At 39.9% G+C, this 25539-nt stretch overlaps 1 protein-coding gene across 6 annotated transcripts in view; it reads right to left on the minus strand.

Moving 5' to 3' along the window:
- Positions 1-25539, minus strand: part of FRMPD4 (FERM and PDZ domain containing 4) — a 371171-nt gene that overhangs the window by 100147 nt on the left and 245485 nt on the right. For 5 of the 6 annotated variants that reach the window (XM_074814826.1, XM_074814823.1, XM_074814822.1 and 2 more), the window contains exon 2: positions 18786-18902. In XM_074814826.1, coding sequence (XP_074670927.1) covers positions 18786-18807 — 22 coding nt within the window. In that variant the 5' untranslated portion in view covers positions 18808-18902. Of the gene's footprint in view, positions 1-11935; positions 11959-18785; positions 18903-25539 lie in introns of those variants that run through there. The other variant, XM_074814825.1, reaches the window with a different exon arrangement.

Here is a 25539-nt window from a genome sequence, read left to right on the forward strand (position 1 = left end):
ACAGGCATAAATACACAGAATTTATAAGCAAAGAATTTATAATAAAACCAGACAGCATTGAGACCAACGTTTAAGGAAAGAAATTCTGCAGAACTGTAGCAAGGATTATTACAGGTCATAACCAGATCATGAGTCAATGCTACCATGTTACAAAAAAATTACAGATGTCATTTGTTACTTCCTCTGTCCTCCATCTTTCCACATCCCAATACTTGTCAGTTCAATTCTTCTCCACCTAATCCTCCTCCTCTCCTGTTTCCTAATGACTGTCTTGTACTCAGGTAATCCCAGTGTTGTCATTCACACTAGTTCCTCCTCAAATTGCATTGTCCCTACTCTTCCCCAGCTTCCTTGTCAGCTCCCCATTCTGATGCCTAGCAGTCATTATTGGCATACTTATTTTTAGCCATGCAATTTTTGGACGCGCTGCACAGATGCTCTTTTGGAGATTTCAGTTTCCACATTCTACTCAGCATGGCAATTTCTAAAATTTTCAGAAGGCTCTTAACATGGGAAAACTTTACAGCAACATCAGAAACGACATCCCTGACTGAAAGGTGATGTGTGCATCACCTTTCAAACATTTGTTTCCAAGACTGGGAACCAAGCTTTGTAATGACCTTTGGCAAAACAACTTCTGCTTTTCCAGGAAAGCGATGATGTTTTTCAAAATACCAATTAGGTCTCAGAAAAGAGAGGGGAGAAAAAAAATTTCAGCTCAGTGAAAGAAAGCATAGTAAAGTTACAAATAACTAAAAGTGTCTGTAGATGAGAGGTATTCAGCAGCCCTTGTAAATGTAACAAGACCAAGCAGAGCCTCATACTTTCACTTCAGAAAGTGAACTTTCTGAGATTTTGTAACATGCATAAAGCAGCATATCTTTTAAAAAAATTACGTTATCTGGCTTCGATAGCAATCCTCATTTGCTGGAGAGAAAGCACATATAAATAAAATTATTACAGTTCCTGAAGTATTGTTAGAAAGGATTCAAATACAATAGTGACAATGTAAAATTAGAACCCAAACATCACTGAAAAAAGGAGACCAAAGCTTTTCTTCTAATTTATGACATATTGTGCCACTTTTTTTTTCCCCCGCAGTTTGATGGCTATGGAGAGAATTTGGAATTGACACCTCCTGGGACTACACAGTAAATTCAGTTTTCATAATGGATCGTTTTTATTTTCTTCTTTTAATGAGCAGAGAGATTAAGGTTCAACTAATAGACCATGCAAAACTGCTGCACATGTCAAGTGAAACAGCTGGCTGCAAGACACAGCAGAGTAAGAAGTGCCAAAAGTTACAGAGAGCACCATGAGGGCTGTCTGGGTTTCACGGGCAGGTGAGAGGGAGCCATGTGAAAGATGACCATGTCGGAGGGGAGCCCTGCTGACCCTTGGGGAGCTGAACTTGGAAGGCCAAGAGTGCTGAGGGGACTGTGTTGGTCTTACCATGTAAGACTGACAGTATGTAGGTGATGGTGTCACAAACATCAAATTTGGGTACAGATGTCACAGAAGTGGAACTAATGGGGAAAAGTAATGAAGGGTGCGCTGTTTAACTGGGAAGAAACAAGGGTGGAGAAAAGGAAGGATGAAGGTAGATATGGGAGAAAAAGTGGGAGACAATGGAGAGAAAAGGCAATCAAAGGGACTGGTTGCACAGAGGCAAGCTGGTGGCCAGCATGTTTGTGCAGCCAGGCCCTTCACCTGATCACCAGTCTGTCCTATCTTCTGATTGAACTCTAATCCTAATTATTTTCTATCTGAGTATACTTCCACACTGTGTGTAAGAGTGTGTGTGTGAGAGAGACAGACAGACAAAGATTAGCACCCTTCAATTCAGACCAGGCAGCAGGTGGGATAGGAGGTCTGCGACTCAGCTGCCAGAGAGACTATAGGTCTGGGGCCAGAGAGACCAGGGACTAAGAATCTGCTATGAGGGAGACCATAAGTGTGGATCAGCTATTGGAGAGACCCACTTGTGCACATACATGAGGTGTGTGCATGTGTCTGTGCAATCCGATAGCAAGCTTCAAGTGTGATTCACTGATGCATAAGAACAGGATCTGGCCATTTCTACTCTTCCTGTTTATGACAATATGGTGCCCATAAAGTTGCTGGTTGCCTGTACGCATGACTCTGGTGGTTGGCTGTGTCTGTACACAGCATGTGTGCATGCACTCATGTGCACGCATGGGGACCGCATGCTCAGTCTCACTGTCAGCTGGGCCTGGGATCAGATCCTCAGACCGGGATGAGGTGAATCCCCTTTGGTCTAGAGGGCCACCGACTTGCCCTCTCTTAAAGCATCTTCTACCTTTGACTAGCATTATTTCAGTTGTGCAACTTTAATTGAAACAATAACATATAAAATATATGTGATAAAAATGAAAAGGTCTGAGAACCCATAAAGAGCATTAGTATTCTATACATTAGGATAAGGATGGAAAGAACACATTGGCCCAGTCAAAGAGGTCTGGTACAACATGCAAAATATACACCAGAACATGCTGACCATACATAGCCTGTTGTCTTCTCCAATGCCATCACTTGTTTGACACTACTTTACATCTATACTTTCTTGAAATGTGCTCTAAGTGAAGCTCTTCCTTGGGTAGTTGTGGTAGGTACTGTAGGGCCTGTGCTACAACACCCCAAATTGTTGATGGGCCTGTTCAAGGAAACTGTTGTCTGTAACTGCTGAGAAAAGTATGCTATTGATAATGAACAGTACAAATAAAAGTCAGTCTTTAAAACAAACAATCAAAACTACCAAAAAACAAAACCAACAACCTGTGTGAAGGTAACCTGTAGCATTAGATGAAAGAGGAACACAGGATGCCTGAACTACAGAGGCTTTGGCAACTTGTGCCATATACACGCCAAATGAATTAAAATTGTTGTCTTTTGAGACTCTGAAGAGCTGTCAAACTAGCACATTTCTAAAGCACTACCATTTATATTATTGGCACTAAAAGTCTGCTCACTCAAAAATGTCACAGCCCTTACATCATTTAATATATTTACCATCATTATGCAGAAGTTCACACAAGCAACCGAATTCCCTAAATGGTGCTTCAAAAAATTCAGATCAGATACTAGCAATTACTTTTTCATATAGGTGGGCAGAAGAGGACAGCCAACATATCCTGATGAAATTAGTAAGTCGTCCTTGTTATTATCAGACAACAGTATAAAACTCAAAACTGACAGCAAGAAATACTCCTGATTTGTTATACTTGTCCTTATATTTGCAGCCCACTTCTGTGTTTTTCACTTTAATGAGATTGATGATAACATCCACTTTCCAGAAAAAGAAAAATATTTTGTTGATACTATGTCTAAACACTTCAGGAAAAATATTTCCTCTATCTTTCAAAGAAAGCATTTTTTAAAAGAGAGTTATAATTCATCATTCTGCGACAACATTTAGAAAAGAGCATTTATACAGTTATCTAAAAGCCTGGTCAAACTGTATCATCTCCCTGAATATCACCCCATTTAAGCATTTTTATTACCCATATGCTTACTAAAACCATTGATCTATATTCCACTTTTTATGTGGTAATCTAAATTGCCTTGAGTAATCTAACAGAGATAATTAAATGAGTTTCATTAACATCTGCAAAAGGTTCCAAGGGCATACAGTGGATTAAAGTCTGGTTTGCAAACATGTTGCTCAGATTTCATCATCTACATGCTAAAGAAACAAGTAAAGTGCCATGTGACACAGGAAAATAGGAACGGATCTGGTTTGCCATCATCTCCAATCCCATGTCATTTTATACTGTATCATATAAACTGTATCGTCTACCCTCCTTTAAATATTTACTAATGATCAATGTAAACCCATTTTGGATTATTCGATCCAGTGCTACGACTGAAAGTTTGGGAACAAACTCCATTGCTCTAATGTTTAAGGGTCTTCTCCCTTGCAGTCTAAATGTATAGTACCTTTAATTCTTTGCCACAGATCATTGTTTGTTTTAGACATTTCTCATTTCTTCCTGGTGTTTATTCCTGCATTATCTTAGTTTTGCTGTATTAGACAAATCTGTGTCTTTTAGTTCCTCCTCATATAATGATTTCTTTCCCTTCCCTAATCATCCTAACAGTATTTTCTGAGTTTGTTACATTTTGAATCCCCCCTCACAAACATGTCTATCTACAATTAATAACACTCCCCTATCTCCACAATGGCATTTGCCATTGACATATCCAAATGACAACACTTGGATGACTCTCAGTAATTCAGCTAATACGTCAAGTCATTTTAAACACATACTTCTAGATAATTGGGAAAATTTTATTAATCTTCAATTGCATCTTTGAATTTTACTGTATTCATATACATTCTCTACATAGAATCCTCCATTCTTCCTTTGGTTATTCTTTATATGGATAAAGAGCCACTTGCAAGGTGTTTTAACATTTTCTTTAAGAAAATACTCAGGCTGAATTTGTGCAAGTCTCACTTCAGCCCTCTAATTTCTGCTTCACAAGAAGCTTTCGGTGTTGGTCAGTCCTTTTAACTTTTCCTTGCACATTTGTTGCTTTTTTGTAATGTCTTTACTGATGTGGTTATTCAGCTAATTATGTCTCTCTTCCCCCAGTTTTCAGGTGCATCCACATCACTAAGATTTGAGACTTTGTAAACTGGACTATAAACCTAGATGATTAAAAATGTCTTCTTTAAAAACCTAACAAACTTTTTACAATTCTTATTATCAGCAAGGATCACTGCACAAATGGAGAAGATACAGAGATACATATATATGTGTATATACATATATACATATATGTGTGTGCGTCTCTTATACTCACACACAACTCTATGCCATCATGCTGAATCTTGAAACCGGTATTTTCATAAGGAATGAAACACTCCTGGCTTTCTCTGCCTCCCTCTCCTCTCCCCCTGAGTTTCTTCCCTGAGAATTCCCCTTAGTCTCATATACATCCACATTTAGCTCTCCAGTAAAAACAACGATTTTCAGATTTATTGAGAGTGGTAGCCTGTCTATAATGCAGCCATTAGACCACCTGCACCTGCTGCCTTGCACAGATACACCAAAGTAATCTTAAAGTAGCAAGTCAGATACCAGTATCAGCTTAGCTGTTGCAGCAGAGAGATCAGCCTGAGTTGTAAAAACTCCTTGAGACCACAAATAAATTTTCAGATAGTCCATGCTGAGCTTCATGATAGACTGAGAATGGCAGGCAGTCCAGGTAACTTAAAAGCTCAGTAGGGAAGGCCTGTATTACACTGGGTAGTCAGTGCAAACATATATTAGGTTTTTCTTCTACGTAGCAGAAGCATTTGTGCTGTAGTCTATGTAAATCTAGCCAAATACTCTACAGAAAATCACTTTTCTATTGTTAATATTTATATGAAAACATCATTATGACTTTCAAATATGGCACAACACTTAGCCTGGCAACATGTGGATTACTTAGCTTTTTAATTTGCTGCTGAGCAGTAGTTACAAAAATTCGCATGCAATTTTTACGTTTTCACAGAACCACAGAATCATCTAGGTTGGAAAGGACCTTGAAGATCATCTAGTCCAACCTTTAACCTAGCATTGATAGTTCCCAACTACACCATATCCCTCGGCGCTATGTCAACCCGACTCTTAAATACCTCCAGGGATGGGGACTCAACCACCTCCCTGGGCAGCCCATTCCAATGCCTAACAACCCCTTCTGTAAAGAAATGCTTCCTAATATCCAGTCTAAACCTTCCCTGGCGCAACTTGAGGCCATTCCCTGTTGTCCTATCGCTTATTACTTGGTTAAAGAGACTCATCCCCAGCTCTCTGCAACCTCCTTTCAGGTAGTTGTAGAGGGCGATGAGGTCTCCCCTCAGCCTCCTCTTCTCCAGACTAAACAACCCCAGTTCCCTCAGCCGCTCCTTGTACGACATGTGCTCCAGACCCTTCACCACCTTCGTTGCCCTTCTTTAGACACACTCGAGTAATTCAATGTCCTTTTTGTAGTGAGGGGCCCAAACCTGAACACAGTAATCGAGGTGCGGCCTCACCAGTGCCGAGTACAGGGGTAAGATCACTTCCCTGTCCCTGCTGGCCACGCTATTTCTGATACAGGCCAGGATACCATTGGCCTTCTTGGCCACCTGGGCACACTGCTGGCTCATGTTCAGCCGGCTGTCAATCAACACCCCCAGGTCCCTCTCTGACTGGCAGCTCTCCAGCCACTCCTCCCCAAGCCTGTAGCGCTGCTGGGGGTTGTTGCAACACAGATTTGGGGAGGAGAGGGTGGCAGTAAATCCCTCCTTTTAAAACTCACTTAATCTTACCATAGTCCAGCTTTTCAATCAAAAATGAGAATAAAGTCAATGTCTTTCTAGAATCTGCTAATTAAAATATAACCAGCAAGCAGATGAGGAACCCGATTTTATGTGTCAGACTTCATGTACTCCTGTAGCATAAAACCAAAGAAACAACAAAAAAAAGCCCCCACCAAACCCATGATTTTTTTGAGCAAACTTGTCTGGACGTTCAGCTGGTCAATTCTTTAAATTTGAGCAAAAAATCAAATAACTGTAACAGTAAGCTAAGTGCTACCTGACTAACTTATCTTAGGCTACCAGATTCTGAGCATGCGGAGTCGTGATATCCTTGCTGAAGAAGCAGCTTATGGACAAGGCACAAGCCAACCCAACCAAACAGCTCTAGAGAAAGCCTTGTCCTGCCGCTCTTCCTCATGGCGCCCAGGCTTTCGGCACAGGGCTCAATTGTGTATGCAAGTCACAGAGGCAAGGCTGAAAAAGCAGCTGTGCAGCTATTACACATTATGTTCAGGTGATAGGGTTCCTCCTTCAGGAATTGTATTCCTGAAGGCTCGCGCCACGAAAACAGCTGGTCCTATGATCTGCCCATTAGCTTGCACTTGCTTTAATTAATTCTAGTCGGGAAATTAACAAGACTGTTTTTAAACAGAGTTTGAGGCTACTGATGTTTGGATTCCTCTGACCGGGCATCACTTCTTCTGGCTAGTCATGCTGTGACACTCTGGGGAAACGAGTCCTTTCCAAGACCCAGACACAATCCTGGTGCATGTCTGAAGGCATGGAAACCCCTATTTTTTATACATATGTTTTAACTAAAGATTCCTGACTGGAAAGTTGCGACTTTTCACTGTGCAACACCTGATTTTGAGCTAATCTTTTTATGATTTCCTTTTCGAAGGTAGACCATTAGCTCATGATTCCCTAGTATACTGTTAAAATGGTGGAACTGCATTTTAATAGGATGCTGGCAACAGGAAGCATGCAACAAAATCCCTAAATGTCATCACTCTGAGCTGCCAGAATCAACCCCTTGTGGCCCAAAACAAAATGTCTTTTATCAGTATGGCTTTTTGCCAAGTCTCTGCTGTCCAGCTCAAGGCACTAACTGGATTAAACCATAACGATAAAAACAGCAGCAAAAAGAAAATGCTGTACAAAAGAGATTATAAGCAGGAAGAGAAACATAAAGTACCTCTTTAGACTCCAGGTAAAACTCTGTTGTTCCCACCTGATCAAGCCCAGGAACAGCCCTATCTAATATAGCACTCCTAAGAAACTGTCTCCTGTATCTCCTAAGCCACTTCTTAAGAAAATTCTCCCCTATATCCCTGACTTTCTGATTTTACCTTATGTTTCATCAATATTTCACTACTTCCTTCTGCATTTGCTGGATGCTTATGCCAGGAGCTAACTTTAACAGGGCTTCTGCATTTTTGTAACACGAAAGAGTGCCACCACAAACAGATACTCTCTATACTCATTCCTACAAAATGTGCTCAGTATTCCTCTCCTCCTTTAGGAACTCTCCAGATGTAATGATTTTTGGATATAGCAGCAGTATCTATCATGAATCTTTAACGAAGGCTTTTCATCCTAAAATGCGAAAAAAACAAACTGCATCTCAATGTGCAAGATATTTTAACTTAAAGCCAACACAGCTGGATGTCAGACGATGAGTAAAATTGAAGCAATGTCTTTTCATAAGAGCAGAACAAAAAAAACAGTTTACACACAGAGACTTAAGCTTATGCTTGAAAGGAATAGGCAACCAAAGATGTCAAAGACTGTATAGACTCCTATAATCAAAACCAGACACCAAAATGCATTCTGACAGGTTTGGCAAGTTCTGATTCCCACAGAAAAGGTGCAGTTGTGGGCCCATCTACCACCAGGTCTCTTAAAACATTTTCCAAGCAGCAGATCTGCTCTGCAAGGGTAGAAAGCCCATCCTACCACAAAGAATGAGAACAGCATGATCCCAAGACCAACCTCAGACCAGTAAGCACTGGTGAGAAGCATACAGCTTGATCTTGTGGATACAGTTCGTCTCTAGAGCTCGAAATACTGACCGAGTATTCTGAAAGCAGAGGTGCTACAGAGCCTACATCTGCATAATACAGGATGAAAGGCTGCAGATCGTTTGCATGCTGAAGGCAGCTCAGTTCCACTTCTCACAGGTTGACAGAAAAGAGGGACAGATGTCCTCATAAATTTGATTGATCTCATGGAAAAATTAGCACATCCCAAAACCATCAGCATGCATTTCCTGGACAGAAGAGCCCACGACTACAACACCCCCCGATCACGCTGAACACTTGCTGATAAACCAAAGGTAGGGATTAAGGCTCCCAATTTAGATCAGGTGTTTCAGCTTTATGCAGCAGTAAGAGACCATACCACTGTGGTCAGAATAGCTCTCCTACAACCAAATCAAAAGCCAATCTGAAAAAAGAAAAACAAAACAACCCTAAACCACACCACTAAAAGCTGAAAAACTCCACACACCAGCAGATTTGCATCTCCAGTATTTTTCACAAATACACATGAAAAAAGCTAGCGACAAGCAGAAATACGTTACAATTGATTAAAGCATCATCCTATGTCTTCACTGAATATCAGTGTGTCTATCTGCACTATAACTTTACATGTATATTACACATTAGAAATGTTACTTTATAGCAGAGCTGCAAATAATCATCTTTCCTAAGTAAACCTAAGTTCACTTAAAAATTAAAAGCAAAATGGTGTTACTATGCTGTTCAATTTCCTAAACTATGGCAAAGTTTTCCATGCTATTTGTATCCCAAATAATATGCCTCTCCAGGTTTTAATTATGAAACGCTAAATAAATCCCATGAGCAAACACTTATTCGTATCTGTCTGCTGAGTTACTATTTGTAATTTCAGCTAATTACTTCCCCTGTCAGGAAAATATTCTCCGGAGTCCCAAGATGCCACACAAGTACTTCAATCTCTTTCATTTTAGTCTCCCAATGTTTGATACAGAAAATGTAAATTCATTTGGCTACTGCTGGAAGAGTAAAAACTTGAAATGATCTCTGCACTGTCAGCAGGTCCTTACCTTGTGTGCTTAATCCCTGTTACCATGGTGATATTTAATTGCACAGCCACACAGTTTGATTGGTTTATTTTAAATTGAAGTTTTTCTGTGGAACAGCACAGGATCCTAGCGAACATTAGATAAATGGCTTTCAAAATATTGCAGTGAGTCATCGTGTTGTCAGCAACTAGATTAATTTGAGTTCAGTTAAACTATTTCTTCACCTTAATCTTACATATATATGACAACATACATAATATGAGGTTTTTTAGCATTAGTTTTGGGACCTGAGCATTTGGAGTATAATTAAGCAGTATTTTATTGTAAGAAGGGCAATTAAAACCTAAATGAGAATTAAAATTAAGTAAGCTTTTGTTCGCAGTATCATCTTGTGTTTCTAAAACAAATTACCTATAATAACAATCCAGATAAGAACCTTTTACAGCAGGATCATACTTGATTTTCTTTACAGAAAACTGTAAATGTATTGATATGACAGAAATTAAGCCAAAAGGATAAATACAGTTTCTTCAGTACTGGCTTTCATATACCTCAGTATGCAGTTCCTTAGTATATGAATGACTGTTAGAAAAGCATCATCACTACGGTGTTTCCTGGCATGGCATATCATACTAGATAACTTGTTTTAAATTCTGTACATACACTATGATGAACTGGTGTACTTCAACTATGCTATTTAAAAGGCAGCAATATACCATGATGATAATCACCCTTTTTTTCTGCTCTATAACCTAGCTCTAGCACATTTGTTTTCTTAATGCTGTAACTGAAGGCCTGGGGAAATTTTACCTAGCCTTTGCTATGAAAGGTCCAGTTCCATCACTGAATATCAGACAGCTTTACCTTATTTATTTTTTTCAAGCTTGTGGCCACTAAGGCCCCGATGTACAGCCTGCAGGATCATTCTACCTTTTTGGTGTTTCAGGAGCTGCTCTACCCTCTTTCTTTTTAGGGACTTCAACTAGCCTGGTTCTATTTCATATGCAGAGCCTCTGTGTTTGCACCATTGGGATACCAGCATGTGACCCACGATAAGGCTTCGTAGCTTCTTAGAAACCACTACTGCTCTCCCAACCACCTGCATGGCTTTGCAGAACCAGAACTTGATGCTTTTAATCTTGATTCTATAGGGACCACACTCTGTTTTACAAGAGAGATGTTTGAAAAGGCAGACTCCAACTGGGGCTATCATTCTCACACAAACTGCTTACAAGAATTAATTTGGTTTATGCTCCCGGGAAGGGTAGCTTGGTGTACTGAGGCAATGACTCTACAGATGCATTTACATGCTGTAATGCACAGATGAGATGGTGTTATCACATATGAAACATCTACCCAGAAGCACGTGAACTCAAAGGGTAATGAGGATTTAATCTTCTCACCTCCATACATTGTGACCTTGGGTTGGCATACTTGATTTCAAGTTAGCAACACTAGATTTTTTTTTTTTTCTATACAAGTTCTGGTCCAGAAGTTTTATTCCACTTCCTAATCCACCTTCAAACACACAGAATAACAGTTTCCAGCATGCAATACTTCTCTGATTTTCATGGCATCCCCATTCAGTTTGTGTTTGGAGAAAACACTAGAGACTAAATCAGAAACACAGATCAGAAATCTGTGCTGTAGCAGAGGCCTGAAGTACATGATTCCCTGTACTCCACACTTAGGTACAATTACATCCAGGCAACCCAAGGCTAATGACTGAACAAAAGCTCCTTCTCTTCTGAGTAGTCCCACCTACATTCATACCTTCTTGTGTAACTCCCCTCATCTTTCCAGTGTGAGGAATCCACTTGGTTCAGCAAGTGGTGGTCGCACGTGTGTGCAGAGAGGACTCAGAAAGGGCAAGCCAGCAGATTGGGAAGGAGCCACGCTGCTGTGGCTAGCTCCCGACTTACTGCACATCAACTGGCTTAGGTACAGCTGCCTTACAATGCAATGAACTGTCCATTTTTCCATGCTCTAGTTAAAATAATATAACCCCACAAATCAGCATCTCCTTGCTACTATTCCCTCCATTGTAACAATGATCTACCCCAGTCGATATTAACATCATTTTGTCTGTCATATTTATGCCTGCCATATTTATGGCTAGAGCAACAGTTCTCTGTGAAGGATGATTGTTAAATCATCCTCCCTTTTCAGGAGGTTGAACTGATTTTGCAATACTTTTTTTCACCATATGCCTGAGTTGTCTCTAGGCAGACCACCGACACAAACAGGTTGCTATATAATTTCCCTTTTTCTCCTTTCTAATTATTCAGGTTTGCTTTAAACAGTCACTTGTGTTTGTGCATCCCTGCTGCTGTTTGTCTCTTCTAGCCCCACTCCCCCTTCCACCATATGATCCTGTCCTTGAGCAGGTCAAACCCTTAGCAACAGAAAGCAGATTTGTATGCCGTCTGAAAGGAGCACAGTAGCACTCTTTCTCTAATAGCACACTATTCATATCAGCAGTCCGTATTAGTGACAAGGGAATTTAAAAAAAAAAAAAAAAAAAAAAAAGAAGAGAGGAAAAACAAGAATCACCATACCAATCAGACCTGTTGTCCGCCTGGTCCAGTATCCTTTCTCTGACAGCACTCAGTACCCTCTTCAGAGGAAGGTGCAAGAAACCTTGTAATTATAGAATAACCTGATTAATACAGGAAGTTTCGTCCTAGCCCTAGGCAGTCAGCAGCTGACTCACCCGCTTGTCTGAAACGTAAGATTTTATATCTGCTCTAATTTTTTTTTAATCCTATGTAATTTAATAGTGGAAGTCTCATTACAAATGTATATTGCAAATGTACATTTGAATCCTATGGAGCATTTTAGGCTTTACTGTAACCTGTAGCTGAGAGTTATATTTGCTAATTATATAGGTTGTACTATTTTTATCACTGCTAAACTGCCTGCCATTCAATCTCATTGGATGTCCCTTTCAGGGACATGGGAATAAGTGGGCCAGAGAGTGTGATTCCACTGCCTGTTCCCTCGGTGTCTCACCTGGGAGTGGAGACGCCCAAAGAGGCACAGCACAGTCAGCCTTTGGCTTGAGGCATTATCCTGGCATACAGACTGCCTTCATTCACATCCCTAACCTGAATCAGAAGGAGAATGAAATGAACCCTCTTTTTGACACCCTGCATAAGCGCAAGTCACGGGGGATAGAGCAGCAGCAGTGTTGCTCATATTTTTGCGAACGCCACATAAATGCTCCAGTTAATCTAGTCAACACTGTTTCTGTACTTAGAGATGAAGGAATGTAATGCATTCAGTAAAGTGCTATGTAACAGAATACCTACAGGGCAGAAGGTGGCTCCTGTGGCTTCAAACCTTCATTATGGCCTTACGTACTAAGATAGTCTTCAGGTACAAATAACAGCAGCCTTTTCAAAACTCGGGAAGACGAACAACACAGTGACAACAACCAAGGCTTTCACTATATTTTATATCCTTTGATTGTTTTCAGCAGCTTCCAACAGTGCAAACTCCAGAGAAATATCCTAAGAAAAGACTAAACTACCAATAGGCATGTACAACCTACAGAATGCACAGACAAGAAGGTTGGGGTAGGGCTAGACATACTAAGAGGAAATAAAAAAAAACAAAAACTGAATGTCTGATCCTCTTCTCTGCGTATTTATTTTGAAGTAAACTGATTAGCAGGCTGTGAGCCTCAGTTTTGCATCTGGTATAAATTAGTGGCCCTTAATAAGCAGGATGCTTGATTGATATGCCGTTAATATCATCAATGACTCTGTTCTGTCATTCCACACTGCTGGCCAGCTATGAGAACTGGCTGTACAAGGAGGACCATGCAGGCCAGACAGGACGTATGCAACACACATAGAGGCACTCCACCTTTCAGAAAACATGAATGATTTTCCTCTTCTAAGCACAGCAAGCACTGAAAGAATAAGATGAAGACTACTAAAGAAAATTCAGGTAAGTATTTGAGTATAGAAGAATATCATGACATTACCGTATTGTAAAGTAAGATTGTACTCTGTATGCTTTGAGAATTTAGGATGTTGTGAGCTGCACTAGCTACCAAAGAACACAAACACATTACCTCTGTTTTATGTATGGGGCAAAAACTGACATTCAAGAATTTCATGTTTCAGGAACAGCATAGCTACTAAGCCAAGCCAGGGCAACTGAAATGTAATCATTTCACAAGACAAAAATCACAGAGCTGATACTACATGCAGGATAATGTAACTTAAGAGGAAAAAAAATTAAGTTTGACCCATACACCTGGAAGAAGTCTGGAAGAATTTTGTGTTAATAAATGCAAAAGCACCAGTGAAAAACAACAGCAGGTGATCAAGATATCAAAATATGTTGTGACATACTTCAACTGGTGTAGCAACCACATCATACTAACATAACAAGATTCAGAAAGACTTCTGACAAGTAGGTCTCTCCCAGCTCTGCTGTGCACTCTGGAGACTGACCTGTGATTTCAAGCCAAGCAGTAAAACTGCAGGCTTTGATCTCTGGGTGTGCTTCCTCTTATTTCTTGCCTTGGGTCCCAGCTGTTTGCTCAGTTTGTTCCAGACTGGAGTACAGAAGCAAGCTAATATGCATGAAGTACAGATGGTCAGGGTCCTTGGAGTGAAATAGGGAGCAAACCAAACTGGTAACACAGACAGACCCTGTCATCCTCTCTGAGGCAACAGCAACAGTTAAAGTAAACACAATATCATCTCTTGCAAACAAGGATATGGCAATAAGTTGACCTAACAGACCACTCTGAAAAATATCTTAAAGAGTGTAATAACTAACTAAGCCTTACTGGGACCATTGTTGCTTTGAGTCCACATGGGAAGGGCTACAGTTTCCTTCAGTTAATCTGATTTCCCATTCTCTGGTCTTTATTTGAATGGCAGAAGCCAGATCCACAAAAATACCGAAGTACCTCATACCTTAGGAATTAAATATGAATAGGAATCACAGAATCACAGAATCATCAAGGCTGGAAAAGACCTCGAAGATCATCTAGTCCAACCATTAACCTAACACTGACAGTTCTCAACTACACCATATCCCTAAGCACTATGTCAACCCGACTCTTAAATACCTCCAAAAATGGCGACTCCACCACTGCCCTGGGCAGCCCGTTCCAACACCTAACAACCCGTTCTGTAAAGAAATACTTCCTAATATCCAGTCTAAACCTCCCCTGGTGCAACTTGAGGCCATTACCTCTTGTCCTATCGCTTGTTACTTGGTTAAAGAGACTCATTCCCATCTCTCTGCAACCTCCTTTCAGGAAGTTGTAGAGGGCGATGAGGTCTCCCCTCAGCCTCCTCTTCTTCAGACTAAACAAAATTGAAGGGGTATGACTTTTCATGGCAGCAAATGTTACTTCAACTTGCACCTTAGAGTGCAGTTGTAGGGCAGCTTAAGCCAACACAAGTCTGTTGCAACCCTGTTCCCACATCGGTCTGATATTTCATTGTGTCAGCAATGCTGCTCATCACCTGGCATGAGCCATGCTCCAAGCAGGAGGTTGGACCAGCTGACCTTCAGAGGTTTCTTCCATACTAAACTATGACGTAACTTTATCGGACCATGCAAAGGACTGGTTCAGGGAGCTAAACTGACATAAAATTCATTGCTTTCTCTGTAGGTTTGATTTTTGATTAGCTTTTGCCAGTTTATCTCCCTCTATCAACTGCCCTCCAGGTCTGACAACCAGCAAGACTGACACAAGGGAAAGGGCAAAAACGTACAGGTCCAAAAATCAGTAAGATTGTAGCAGTGGCAACTTAGGAGCCAAAGTTGCCATGAGGCTAAACCCTTTGTGGACAAAATCAGCCAAAACCTTCCTGCTTTGCATGTTATCTCCCTGAAATCCTATATTCACACCAAATACATTTTTAGTAAGTGTCATGTTTGTATTCAAATTAGTGTTACAGAAATTTTTCATAATCATACACTACACAGCATATATAATAAATGTAAAGAAAATAGGCCATTAATATGGTTAAATATACACTGCAAACTATTTCATATTAAAGGTCCAGCTTGATACAGCCTGTGCAGTACAGAAGCACACTGGAAGAATGCTAGATGATTGCTGTCCTCCCATACTGAAATGTATTACTTATCTCATAAGGCTATTTCAAGTAAAAGTGGCAAGTTAAAAGGGAATGGGTGAAGTTCTGAAACTTTAATTTACCATGGCCTAAACTTAAGAAAAAGTATTTGAGAGGTTTGCAAAATGACCCCAGTTATGCCATCTGTACAGAAGAGATAATGAATTGATAGCAATATCTCAAAATATTTTGATAAAGGGTTCTTCTTGCACTTTTACAAAAGTGCTGCCTGGTGATGGAAGCTGCCCCTGATTAGCTCACGCCATAGGGGCTTTCAGAGATTTGAAAGAAACCAGATTTGCTACAGCAGAAAGAATAAACAACTTAAAGCAGTTGCACCGACACTATATAATTACTTTTCATTTCACCAAAAGATTCTCCTGGATTCTCTATTCCTCCCACAATTTCAAAATTACAATATGTCTGCTTGCAGTTGAATGAATATGTACATATGGCACTAAGTAAATTATTTAACTAAAAAGTAGTTAATGTTGCTATGAATTATGCTATTTGCTCGCACAGAACTCATGCGCACATTTCATTGTGGTAATACCTGGTTTATACATCTTTAATCAAAACCAAGTGAAGGATTTGAATTGCTTTTTCTCCTTCAGTGTGATGCAATTTGTTAATCTGTATCGCTATAAAAAGCCTTGGAGACAATATGAAATGCTATCTTGCTGATCTCTCTCCTGCCTTTATTGATGTAACTGTCAACAGCCATCTCACTATTTCATTCCTAAAATCCAGGGGTGAAAAATGAAGGAAAGAAAATTAAATTCTGTTTTCATTTCTGTAGTTTCATTTCATGTAGTATTTGCAAAAGCAGTCATTTTGAAAGCCAGAGAGGGCTTCTCCTTGGCGAAATAACAGGCACTGTAAGGACAGGTACCATCTACCTCCAGAGAGGAATCACTGGAAAAGTCACTAGGTATATTGTAGGTCTTTGGTCACTCTTCTAAAACAAAGATATATGTCATGTAACTACCCAGTCACATTGTAGTAGCTTCCTGGGCTAACATTCACTAGTAACGGTGGATAGCTGGTGATTTGGTACAGCAGTATGTAGTTCTAAATGGTTTCCTGATTTTGTTCAGGTTCTGAAGGTACTGGCTTTTAATGCATCTCAGGGGACTGTCATTTCAAGTAAGATGAATTACGGCTCTGGAGACATGGCTGGTGCATGTGTTACAGGCAATGTTGTTGCTTTAAAACACTCGATACAAGAATATGTACTATAACTCATGCAATGAACGTATGTAGCATTATTCAACTTTCACCTAAGACTACTCAGAGATATGGGTGGGTTAGAAAGTCTGATACAAAATATCAAAGGCTTCTGCAGATCAGCTTCCTCAGAGGCCGTATTCTCTCTCCACTTCTTAAAGCAGCCTATTTTTTCCCGCCCCGTAGTCTGCTATCCACAAGAAGAGAAAAATGGAAGACCAGGGCCCCAAAGAGAATGGAGAGCAAGTAGCTTATAAGAGCATTGGGGAGAAAACAACCACCACAACCACAAAACAGCAACAACATGTCTAACTTAAGGCATAATTTGGCACTGCCTGTTATGGATTTTTGTTCCTAGATGCAGTTTTCTGCATTTAAGAGAGGGATATGGCACTTTAAGGTACTAAAAGGCAATCCAAAAAATAAACAAAATAATCATTAGCTACTGAGAGTTAGAAAACATTCCCAAATTGCAAAATTAATGAGTACTAATGTACTGCATTTTGTCAGCCACAGCTGTTTACAGCTTCACAACAAGTGCAGCATCCCATTATGTGACCAGTGAGAAAAGAAGAAGAATAAAATGTGGTGCCTGTCCTCAGAAGCAGGATACTAATTTTTGAAATGAATCTCAGTCACGGAGAGGAGAACATACTGACAGTCTGCAGAAAAAATGGACACACAAGGTGTGCAGGTCCCTTCACTAACTACAGTAACGGAAGCAGCAGAGTCACATCTGCACAATACTTTGGAGGCTCACATATACTTCTTGACAAGCCTAATTAGTTCAGGCAGAAAACCTATGGTAATACAGTTATATTGTGCCTGGCATGCAGGTTCACATTGTCCAGCGTTGCACCTGGTGCCTTACAGACATGCAAAGCATGACAAACACTTGTTCAAGGAAGAAAACTACATTACAAAGTCAACTTCTGAGCCCTCATTAACCCAAGACAACTTGTTCCAATTTGGACAGGTCTGAAATCATTCTGAATCTTGAAAGCCTGCGGAACACTATGCTGCTACAAATCTTGCTTTGGCCCAAAAGCACAAGCCTCCTAGGAAGACAAGGCACACACCCCAGGCAAAGTGGGGAGGAAGAGAAAGCAGAGTAACAGCGATCCTTGTTCTTACACTGTACAATTCTGGTTTTGCAGATAAAGGATCTTGAGTGAATTAAGGGCTTTTAATGGTCAGTTTGAAGTAAGTCTGATCCTTCTACTCTGTGTTAAAAGAAAGAATTGTAATTCTCATCCAGGAATTTTTTTAAGCACCTGCAAGTTCCTAAACAGGCTGATAAAAATAAAAAATGAAATAATAATTAAAAAAAACAACCTTCACATGAGCAGAATCAAAATGCCAGCCTTAAAAATAGGATGTAAGTTAAAGCAACTGACGCTGCAAAATCAGGCAAGGGTTTTGCCAACTCACCACCATCACCCCTTTTTAGTCAAGAAGTTCCAAGCCACTTAAGTTGTACATTTCTAGAACAGCAAACTGTATTTTATCCAAGTCACTTAAGTGATTTTAAAGAATAATTATTCACAGTTTTCAATAGGAAAAGAAAAAGCCAATTTTGTTTATGACCACATTATCCACATTGACATTAATTTTGCAAACCTTTAAATTCAGAGCTAAAGGACTATGGGAAATCTAAGAATTAGAATACTTACTATACAGGATCAAAATATACACTTTCTCATTACCAGTATAATGAATATACCAGAATGTGAGCTCACATGGCAGAGATGGAGAATTGCTAGTCTCAGTCAGAACTGACCTTTTGCCTCGTTCTTTAAACGTGGCATTTTTATTTTAATTTTTTTGCTAATGACATTTGTTGTAATTCCTTGATGAATTACAGGTCCTTATAGTATCAGTGTTTCCTTGGGTAAATTAAATAACCAAGTACCAAAACAAGGTGCAGTGCAGTCAGAACTATCTCTGTGCAATAAATCAAAACAGTTGAACATTATCTGTGTAGGGCTGAAGCAGGAATAGGAGATACAGTCAAGAGAGGGGCTGCAGCACTGTACTACAGACTGCACAGCCCACACTGCCCACTTACTTGATGAAGTAGTCTCTTCCATCTCTGTTTGCCGTCATCTCCCATCCATAAGGTGTCCCCTGGTTCACGCTCCAGGTCCCTGAAGGGTGAGGCCAGCCTGAAGACTTGTTCCTGTGGCTGCAATTTTTTTTTTGGGGGGGGTGGGGGGGGTGGGTAGGGAAAAGGGCGGAAAAAAAAAAAAGTTATTTCTCTGCTGTATTTATTCTTCCAATTTACTTATTTCATATCCTTCACTTGGCGTCCAAATACTTTCACAGTTGTGAAATACACAGCCAGAACTCAGGCAAGGGAAAACATGTTAGCAGGTCTCCTTACATTCGTAATATTCTTCCAGTCAGTGTAATTTCTAACAGTCTTTGGGTTCAAGCCTTTGGCCAGTGAATCTGTCATAGCTCATCAGTCCCACATCCACAATAATCATTTTCAATAGTTTTTAGTACAAGGGACAGGGAACATTTTCATTCATCACCATCCCCTGTTCAAATGCCATCTCTCAGTACAGTTTTAGCAAAAAAATCCGCCAAACCAAACAACCCACCACAGGGCTGCAGATTGCACACGTGGTACGCTACCTGGCACGAGAAGGAACATCAACACCCATTCTCAGTGCTAGCAAACCATATTTTGTTTCACATGTTGGAACGAAGGAAGGCTGTAACACTTCTGCATATGGATACTAAATTGATTCAATATGCAGATATTGTTGTACTCATTCATTATCCATTAAGCTCTCCCTCCAAATAACTGTAGCCTTTTAAAAGTTATTTGGAGAAGTTGCACTTCCAAGTGACAGTATTTCCCCACTAGATGTGAAACATTTTGTGAGGTGCCATCTACTGATTCCATACACAAAAAATATACAGCTAGCAAGAATCCCCCCTAGTTTCCCATAGAAAACCCCAACTTTTGCACTGATGTTTCACCCCTCACTTGCAGGAATTAAGCTAGGTGTTACTGCACATTCCCACTTATTGCTGTGGGACTTAGAGGTATAGAAGACAACAAATAGGTCTTTCAGCAAAATTAAACAAGTCTAATATATATCTGTGTACAATCTGAAACAGAGAAAGATCAGGAAAAGGAGGCAGGGCAACCAAAGATGGTAAAGACTGGCTGAGAGAGTAGCACAGACAGGCAAAGATGAACCAGCAGACAACACTGAATACAATCTGAGATTCAGACATGCAAACCAAAACCACACAAAATAAGAGCATGTTTTGAATTAGTTGACTTCTCCCTCTCTGCCTTTTCTCCACCCATCAGACACATTACAGCTTAGTTTTACTTGCTAGATTTATTTAAGTTCAAATGCTAGCAAGAAACTTACTATCTCTTGCCTCGGATAGAGGTAAGAACTTATTTCCTTTAGAGAAACAGAGTGCAACGTAACCTGACGCACACTCTTCTGAAGGAACAGAATTGGTCTCTGTGGACAACTCAACAATTCATTGCAAATTGCTAAACTCAACAAAGTTTTATACAGTTTATCTTTCCCAAAGGGGGAATGCATCATTAAAAACAAACTAGCTGCTTCCCCTCCCCCTTTATTTCAAGGATTAATCACTACTGAGAAAAGATACGGTGCTTCAAAATACAATTTACAAGTAGAGCATTACAATGGAGTGCTAGATATCATCTGATTTACCAATTATATCAAGTACGCTATCTTCAAGGAGTATAAAAACATTTCTGTTAGCGTAGTCAAACACTCGTATTTGCCATAAGACAGGGCCTAAGTCTGATATTTGAACATGCTAGAAATCTTAATAAAATTACAGTTACTTATGACTAACGAAACACATAAATGTCAGATGTGCTACATTACCCAAGATAAATGCAACTAACCCATTCCTGATTAAAGGAATTAAAAAATAGGCATCTGAGGAAAGAAAGCAAATACTTTCAACACTCTTTCATGCAGTTTCATGTAACGTTGAGCTTAAGCATTCCTGTTTCTCCACATGTTTGGCACAGGGAGAAAGGCTGGCCCCTTCTTTTACATGGGAGCCATCCTACAACCTAAGAATGACAGCTTAACTCCATCTATAGACTTCAAATTACACTTTAGAGTATTTGGGATCATAAACACTGCAGTTAACAAAATAAAGTAGAAAGTAGCCTATTCTATCTGGACTATAAAGGGATATCTGTGCATTTAACACTTTTTATTTTAATTAAATGTGTTTCACAACATCTGTGCTATAGTTTCTCTATCTGTAAAATGGGTACAGTGACAGCTAAATTTTCACGTAAAGCACATCAAGTTTCTATTATCAGATAACTTATAGGAGTGCAAGACAGTGATGATGATCAATACTATTCCTCTCTGCATTCAAACTAAGGGCTCATCTTTGTATGGATTATAACATTAGTGGATTTAAAGGTAAATTTAATTCCCCTGAAAACTTTCTTTGAGCTTTTACAACATTAATGGTGTCAGAACCTATCATATATGACAGGTAATAACTGTCCTACTTAGCTATAGATATGTTTGTATCTGATCTAGTCCTCCAGACTTCCTTATAAACAGTAGGAGAGAAATTAGCACTTGAGACACTGTATACACCTACATTAGATGTGTGCAAATTCGACAAGGTGGCTCCATGGGAAAAAACAAATACAGAATGTTTCCTATAGTCATTGTACAATTTAATAATAAACACTCATGTCATAACAAAACCATGTTTTTACACTCAAAGGTGATTAGCGCTAGTGATTCCCAGCTGCCTGTACAGTCTGAAAAAATGAGTGAATGAACTGCATTATTTCTTTTTTATGTACATCCATCCACTTGTTGAATATTATTCTGCTTGTCTGCAAGTATTCTGTTCAGTGGCACTACAAAAGGCAGAAGATGGCAAAGATGAGATAAATGCCAGAAGGAATATCAAAGGTTTCAGAGGAAACCATAAGCAGGTCAGGCATTTTACTTGGGGGAAGCACAAAGCCATCTTGGCAGGCTCTAAGTCAAGAGGATGCCTAAGTGGTGAGGAAGATCTTCAGGCCATGGGAGATCCCAGCCCAAATCCTACCTCCCTGCAGGTGATCTTGGATAAATCCCCCAGCTAGCTGATCAACATTTGCCATTTCCCTCCCTCACAGGCAAAGGAGGAGGAGCACACCAAGACTGCCTAGGTTTCTGGAAGACCAAAAGATAAAGACCAGAAAGATAAAAAACCCCATGCCTTCTATTTCAGCAAGTCTGCCTGCGGAGGCAGGACTGGCACCGCTGTAACTTGCTGCTTGCTGTCCATCACCACCCATGCTTGCTCATGGCAGTTGGACCTGCTGCTGGTGTGCCTGTCGCAGCACAGCTCTTAGGTGGCAAACTTCACCGTGAAAGCCTAGGCCAGCATCATGCCAGCAGAGGTCTGAAAACAAGGCAGTGTTAGCTACAATATCACATCAACCTGCTTTTGACATTCTTGCTGCAGAAGCATAAAACCTGATCCCTCTGAATTGCTTCACATTGAACAATCAGTTCATTAGATGAATGAAGCAGTATGTAAGGAACCAACGTGCCCTATAGAGGGACCTTCTGACTGAGAATGCAATAGCTGCGCCACAGCAAACGTCTTCAGGTCAGCCTTTTTTCTGCCGTGTGCTTGAGGCATGACTGAAACATGAGTTCATATGTAAAGTATCCTGTACTGTATCAGCAGTAAGCCACTTACGCAATATGCAGAATATAATCAGCATAAACTGTGCTACAAACAAGAAGTGAAAGTCTGTAATAGTATCCACCTCTTTTTCAAAGATCAAAACTAGAACAGTTTGAATTTTTAAAGCACACTATTAGAGCCTAATGTCCAGAGCAGTTTAGATAGTGTTAATGATGAAAGTAGAAAGCAAAATCCACTCATTTTTAAAACACCAAAAAAATCAAACGTTGACATTTTTTTGAAAATTCAATGAAATAAAAAATTGCATCTACAGAGTCAGACAATAAGCATGTAATATTGCTGAAAACTTATTTTCTTAACCAGCAACTGGAGATTGCTCTCAATAGGTGTTTGCTATAGAAATCTCGACAGACTTTTTAATTGTACCACCTATATAGCGCAAGCCTGTAAATTCTGTTATAAATGTAGTGCTTCCCTGACTGGTGGAAATGAAGCTCTCAGGCTGTAATTTTAAAATAGAAACTGGCACTGACACAAAAGCAGCATTTCCATCCTCCCAGCATCAGACAGTCCTACTTCACATCACAGTCGCTCTTATGCCAATGGAAGTAAACTGGTTCACCTTAAAACTAGCTGCTATTTTTTCCATGCAGATTCATCTCTGCCTACTCCATGGCTTCACAGATGGCCATGTGGCAGCAAAAATGAAGGGCAGGACAAAACCGGCCTGCTCAAGTTAGTCCTCAGGCAAAGACAAAACAGAAAGCACTTGACTAAAATGGAATGCCCCAACTGTATTTAGTATATTTAGTGTCTACTGGGGCATAACACTCAGTATACAAGATTAATGTGCCTACCCACCCCAAAGATGGACAGCATGTTTACATTTACCCTTTTCCATGGACAAGGGACACCAAAATCATTGTTGCCTTAGGAGTGATGTTGGACAGAGCTGGGAAGTCTGACATATCACTGGGGTAGTAGTCTTGACTCCCTTGCCCAAGAATCCCAACTTACTCTCTGCTGACAAGATTTGAAACAGCAATAAAAAGTAGTAGCAACCTTGAAACCCTCCACCTCTCTTTTCCTAATAATTTGAAGAAGGCAGAAACCTGGTAAGTCTTGGCCATAGTGACCTTCATTCCCACTCTCTGCAATCCTTTACTGAGCACGAAGGGGAGGCACTTTATTTAAGTGTTTGTTTTTTGGTAGCTCTCCTTCCGTGATTATCACTTTCCCTGATTGACACTGGCACAACAAAGGCATCCATCTGTATTCTCATGGCTTCCTGCCACTTCCTGTTTGATGCCCTCTCATTCTTGCAGTGATGAACAGTTTCTCCTTTTTTACCTTCTCCATGACACATACAATTCAGTAGATCTCTAACATATCCCACCATCAACTGAACAGTCTCCACTGCAGGCTAAGGAATCCTGACCTATACAGCTGTTCCTTGTACAAAGGTTTTCACAGGCTTGATCTTTCTCATTGTCTTTCTCTGAAATTCCTCCAGTTCTGTGCCTCTGTGGAGATGGGATTTTGGGCTTGCACTCAGATTATGGCTTATACTGATGGGCTTCCTTCTTGGTAGAAATCCAGAAGAAGGTATCTCAAGATGTAGTTGAAGACCATCTCTGGCACTTAAGGTCTTAGTGAAGAGACAGAAATTCAACTCTATTCTAAAGTAGACACCCAAATTTGCAAGATTTCTACTCATATTGACTAGCTCTCCACTAAGTGTAATTTGGAGCTTCAACATTTCTCTCCATGTAGATGCCAAAGTTTTAATTTCAAGCATATAAATCTGGAGATGAATTCTATATCACCCTCAGAATAATCCTCTACAACAAATAGTGGGCCTTTATGTTTAAATTGCTTTCTAAGGTAATAAAATTGGCAATTTTTATCATCTGATTATTTATTCCCTATTCTGTACCCCTGTCCAAAACACCTAAGAGCACCAAACCAGGTGCAAACACGTTCCAAGCTCCTGGTACCATTAGTTTTAAGTGAGAAATTTTACACTACATTTATCAAATTAGCTTTTTTAATATGAAGAACTTTAGAAATTTGGTGTAGATGCCATCTATCAATTTGTTACCATTTGCTTCAGAGATATGATCTCTAAGATCCCTTACTAACTTTTCAGCTTGGAGCATATCTTCCAAAAGTCCCAAAAAGTCCCCAGTAAAGAAGCTCCCCTTGGAAACCCCCCTCCAACACACAGCTTCAAAAAAATACTTATCTTTCTATATCCTGTGGCCTTATTTTCTCTAAGTGTTGCTTTTAGTTAATGAGTATCTGTTAGCTCACAGACTTTAGCAAAAGCTGAAGTTATCCACCCAGTTTCTGATAGAAATCTTCTTAATGGTGTAAATTCTCTGCGTGTGGAGCCATGTATAATTTCCCTTAATATAAATAATTTCAAATACTAATATTCTATGCATGTTTCCTCTTTAGTTATTAGTAACTTTTTAAGCATCTACCTTGGATTTTCCCTGCTGGATTAAAATAGGACAAGGATTATATTCTAATCTTCTTTCAAAGCAATCCCTTGAACAACACAGCTGTAACTGCAGTGGATGACTAAAGTTACAGAACTTGTACTACGAACATTCACAGTATAATGCCATGTTTACCGCTTGGATATTTAATGTTTTGGAATCATCTTGTTTAACATCTTGATTATTCTCATAGTACTTTCTTCTTTACTTCTTTATTCCTGAAAGCACTATCTACAGGGGGATCAGTGACGCAACTCAAGGCTGACCATCTAACACAGGTAACTTAGCATTGCTAATGGACTAAAAGCACTGATACACTGGCTTCCTTTATGCTACCATACCAAGAAAAACTTCTGAATTTTGAGTCTTGGTGTACACCCTGGCTTCATTTCAACTCTCTACTGGTACAAAAGCCAGTTCTCTGCCTCCCACATGCCAATACAGAAGTCAGTCCCTCTCCAACCCATCATAAAAGGAAGACATCCTGAACAAAAGACATGTTACCCTCCCAGAAGTCTATTATGAAGGGAGCGGGGCTCCACAGCATCCCCCGGGAGGTAAATCTAGCCACAAAAATTCCTAGGAGGTATTGAGAGGAACACCTGAAGCACAACATTTCATATTATT

Source organism: Strix aluco, chromosome 2 (assembly GCF_031877795.1).
Source record: "Strix aluco isolate bStrAlu1 chromosome 2, bStrAlu1.hap1, whole genome shotgun sequence".
NCBI classification, from domain to species: domain Eukaryota; kingdom Metazoa; phylum Chordata; class Aves; order Strigiformes; family Strigidae; genus Strix; species Strix aluco.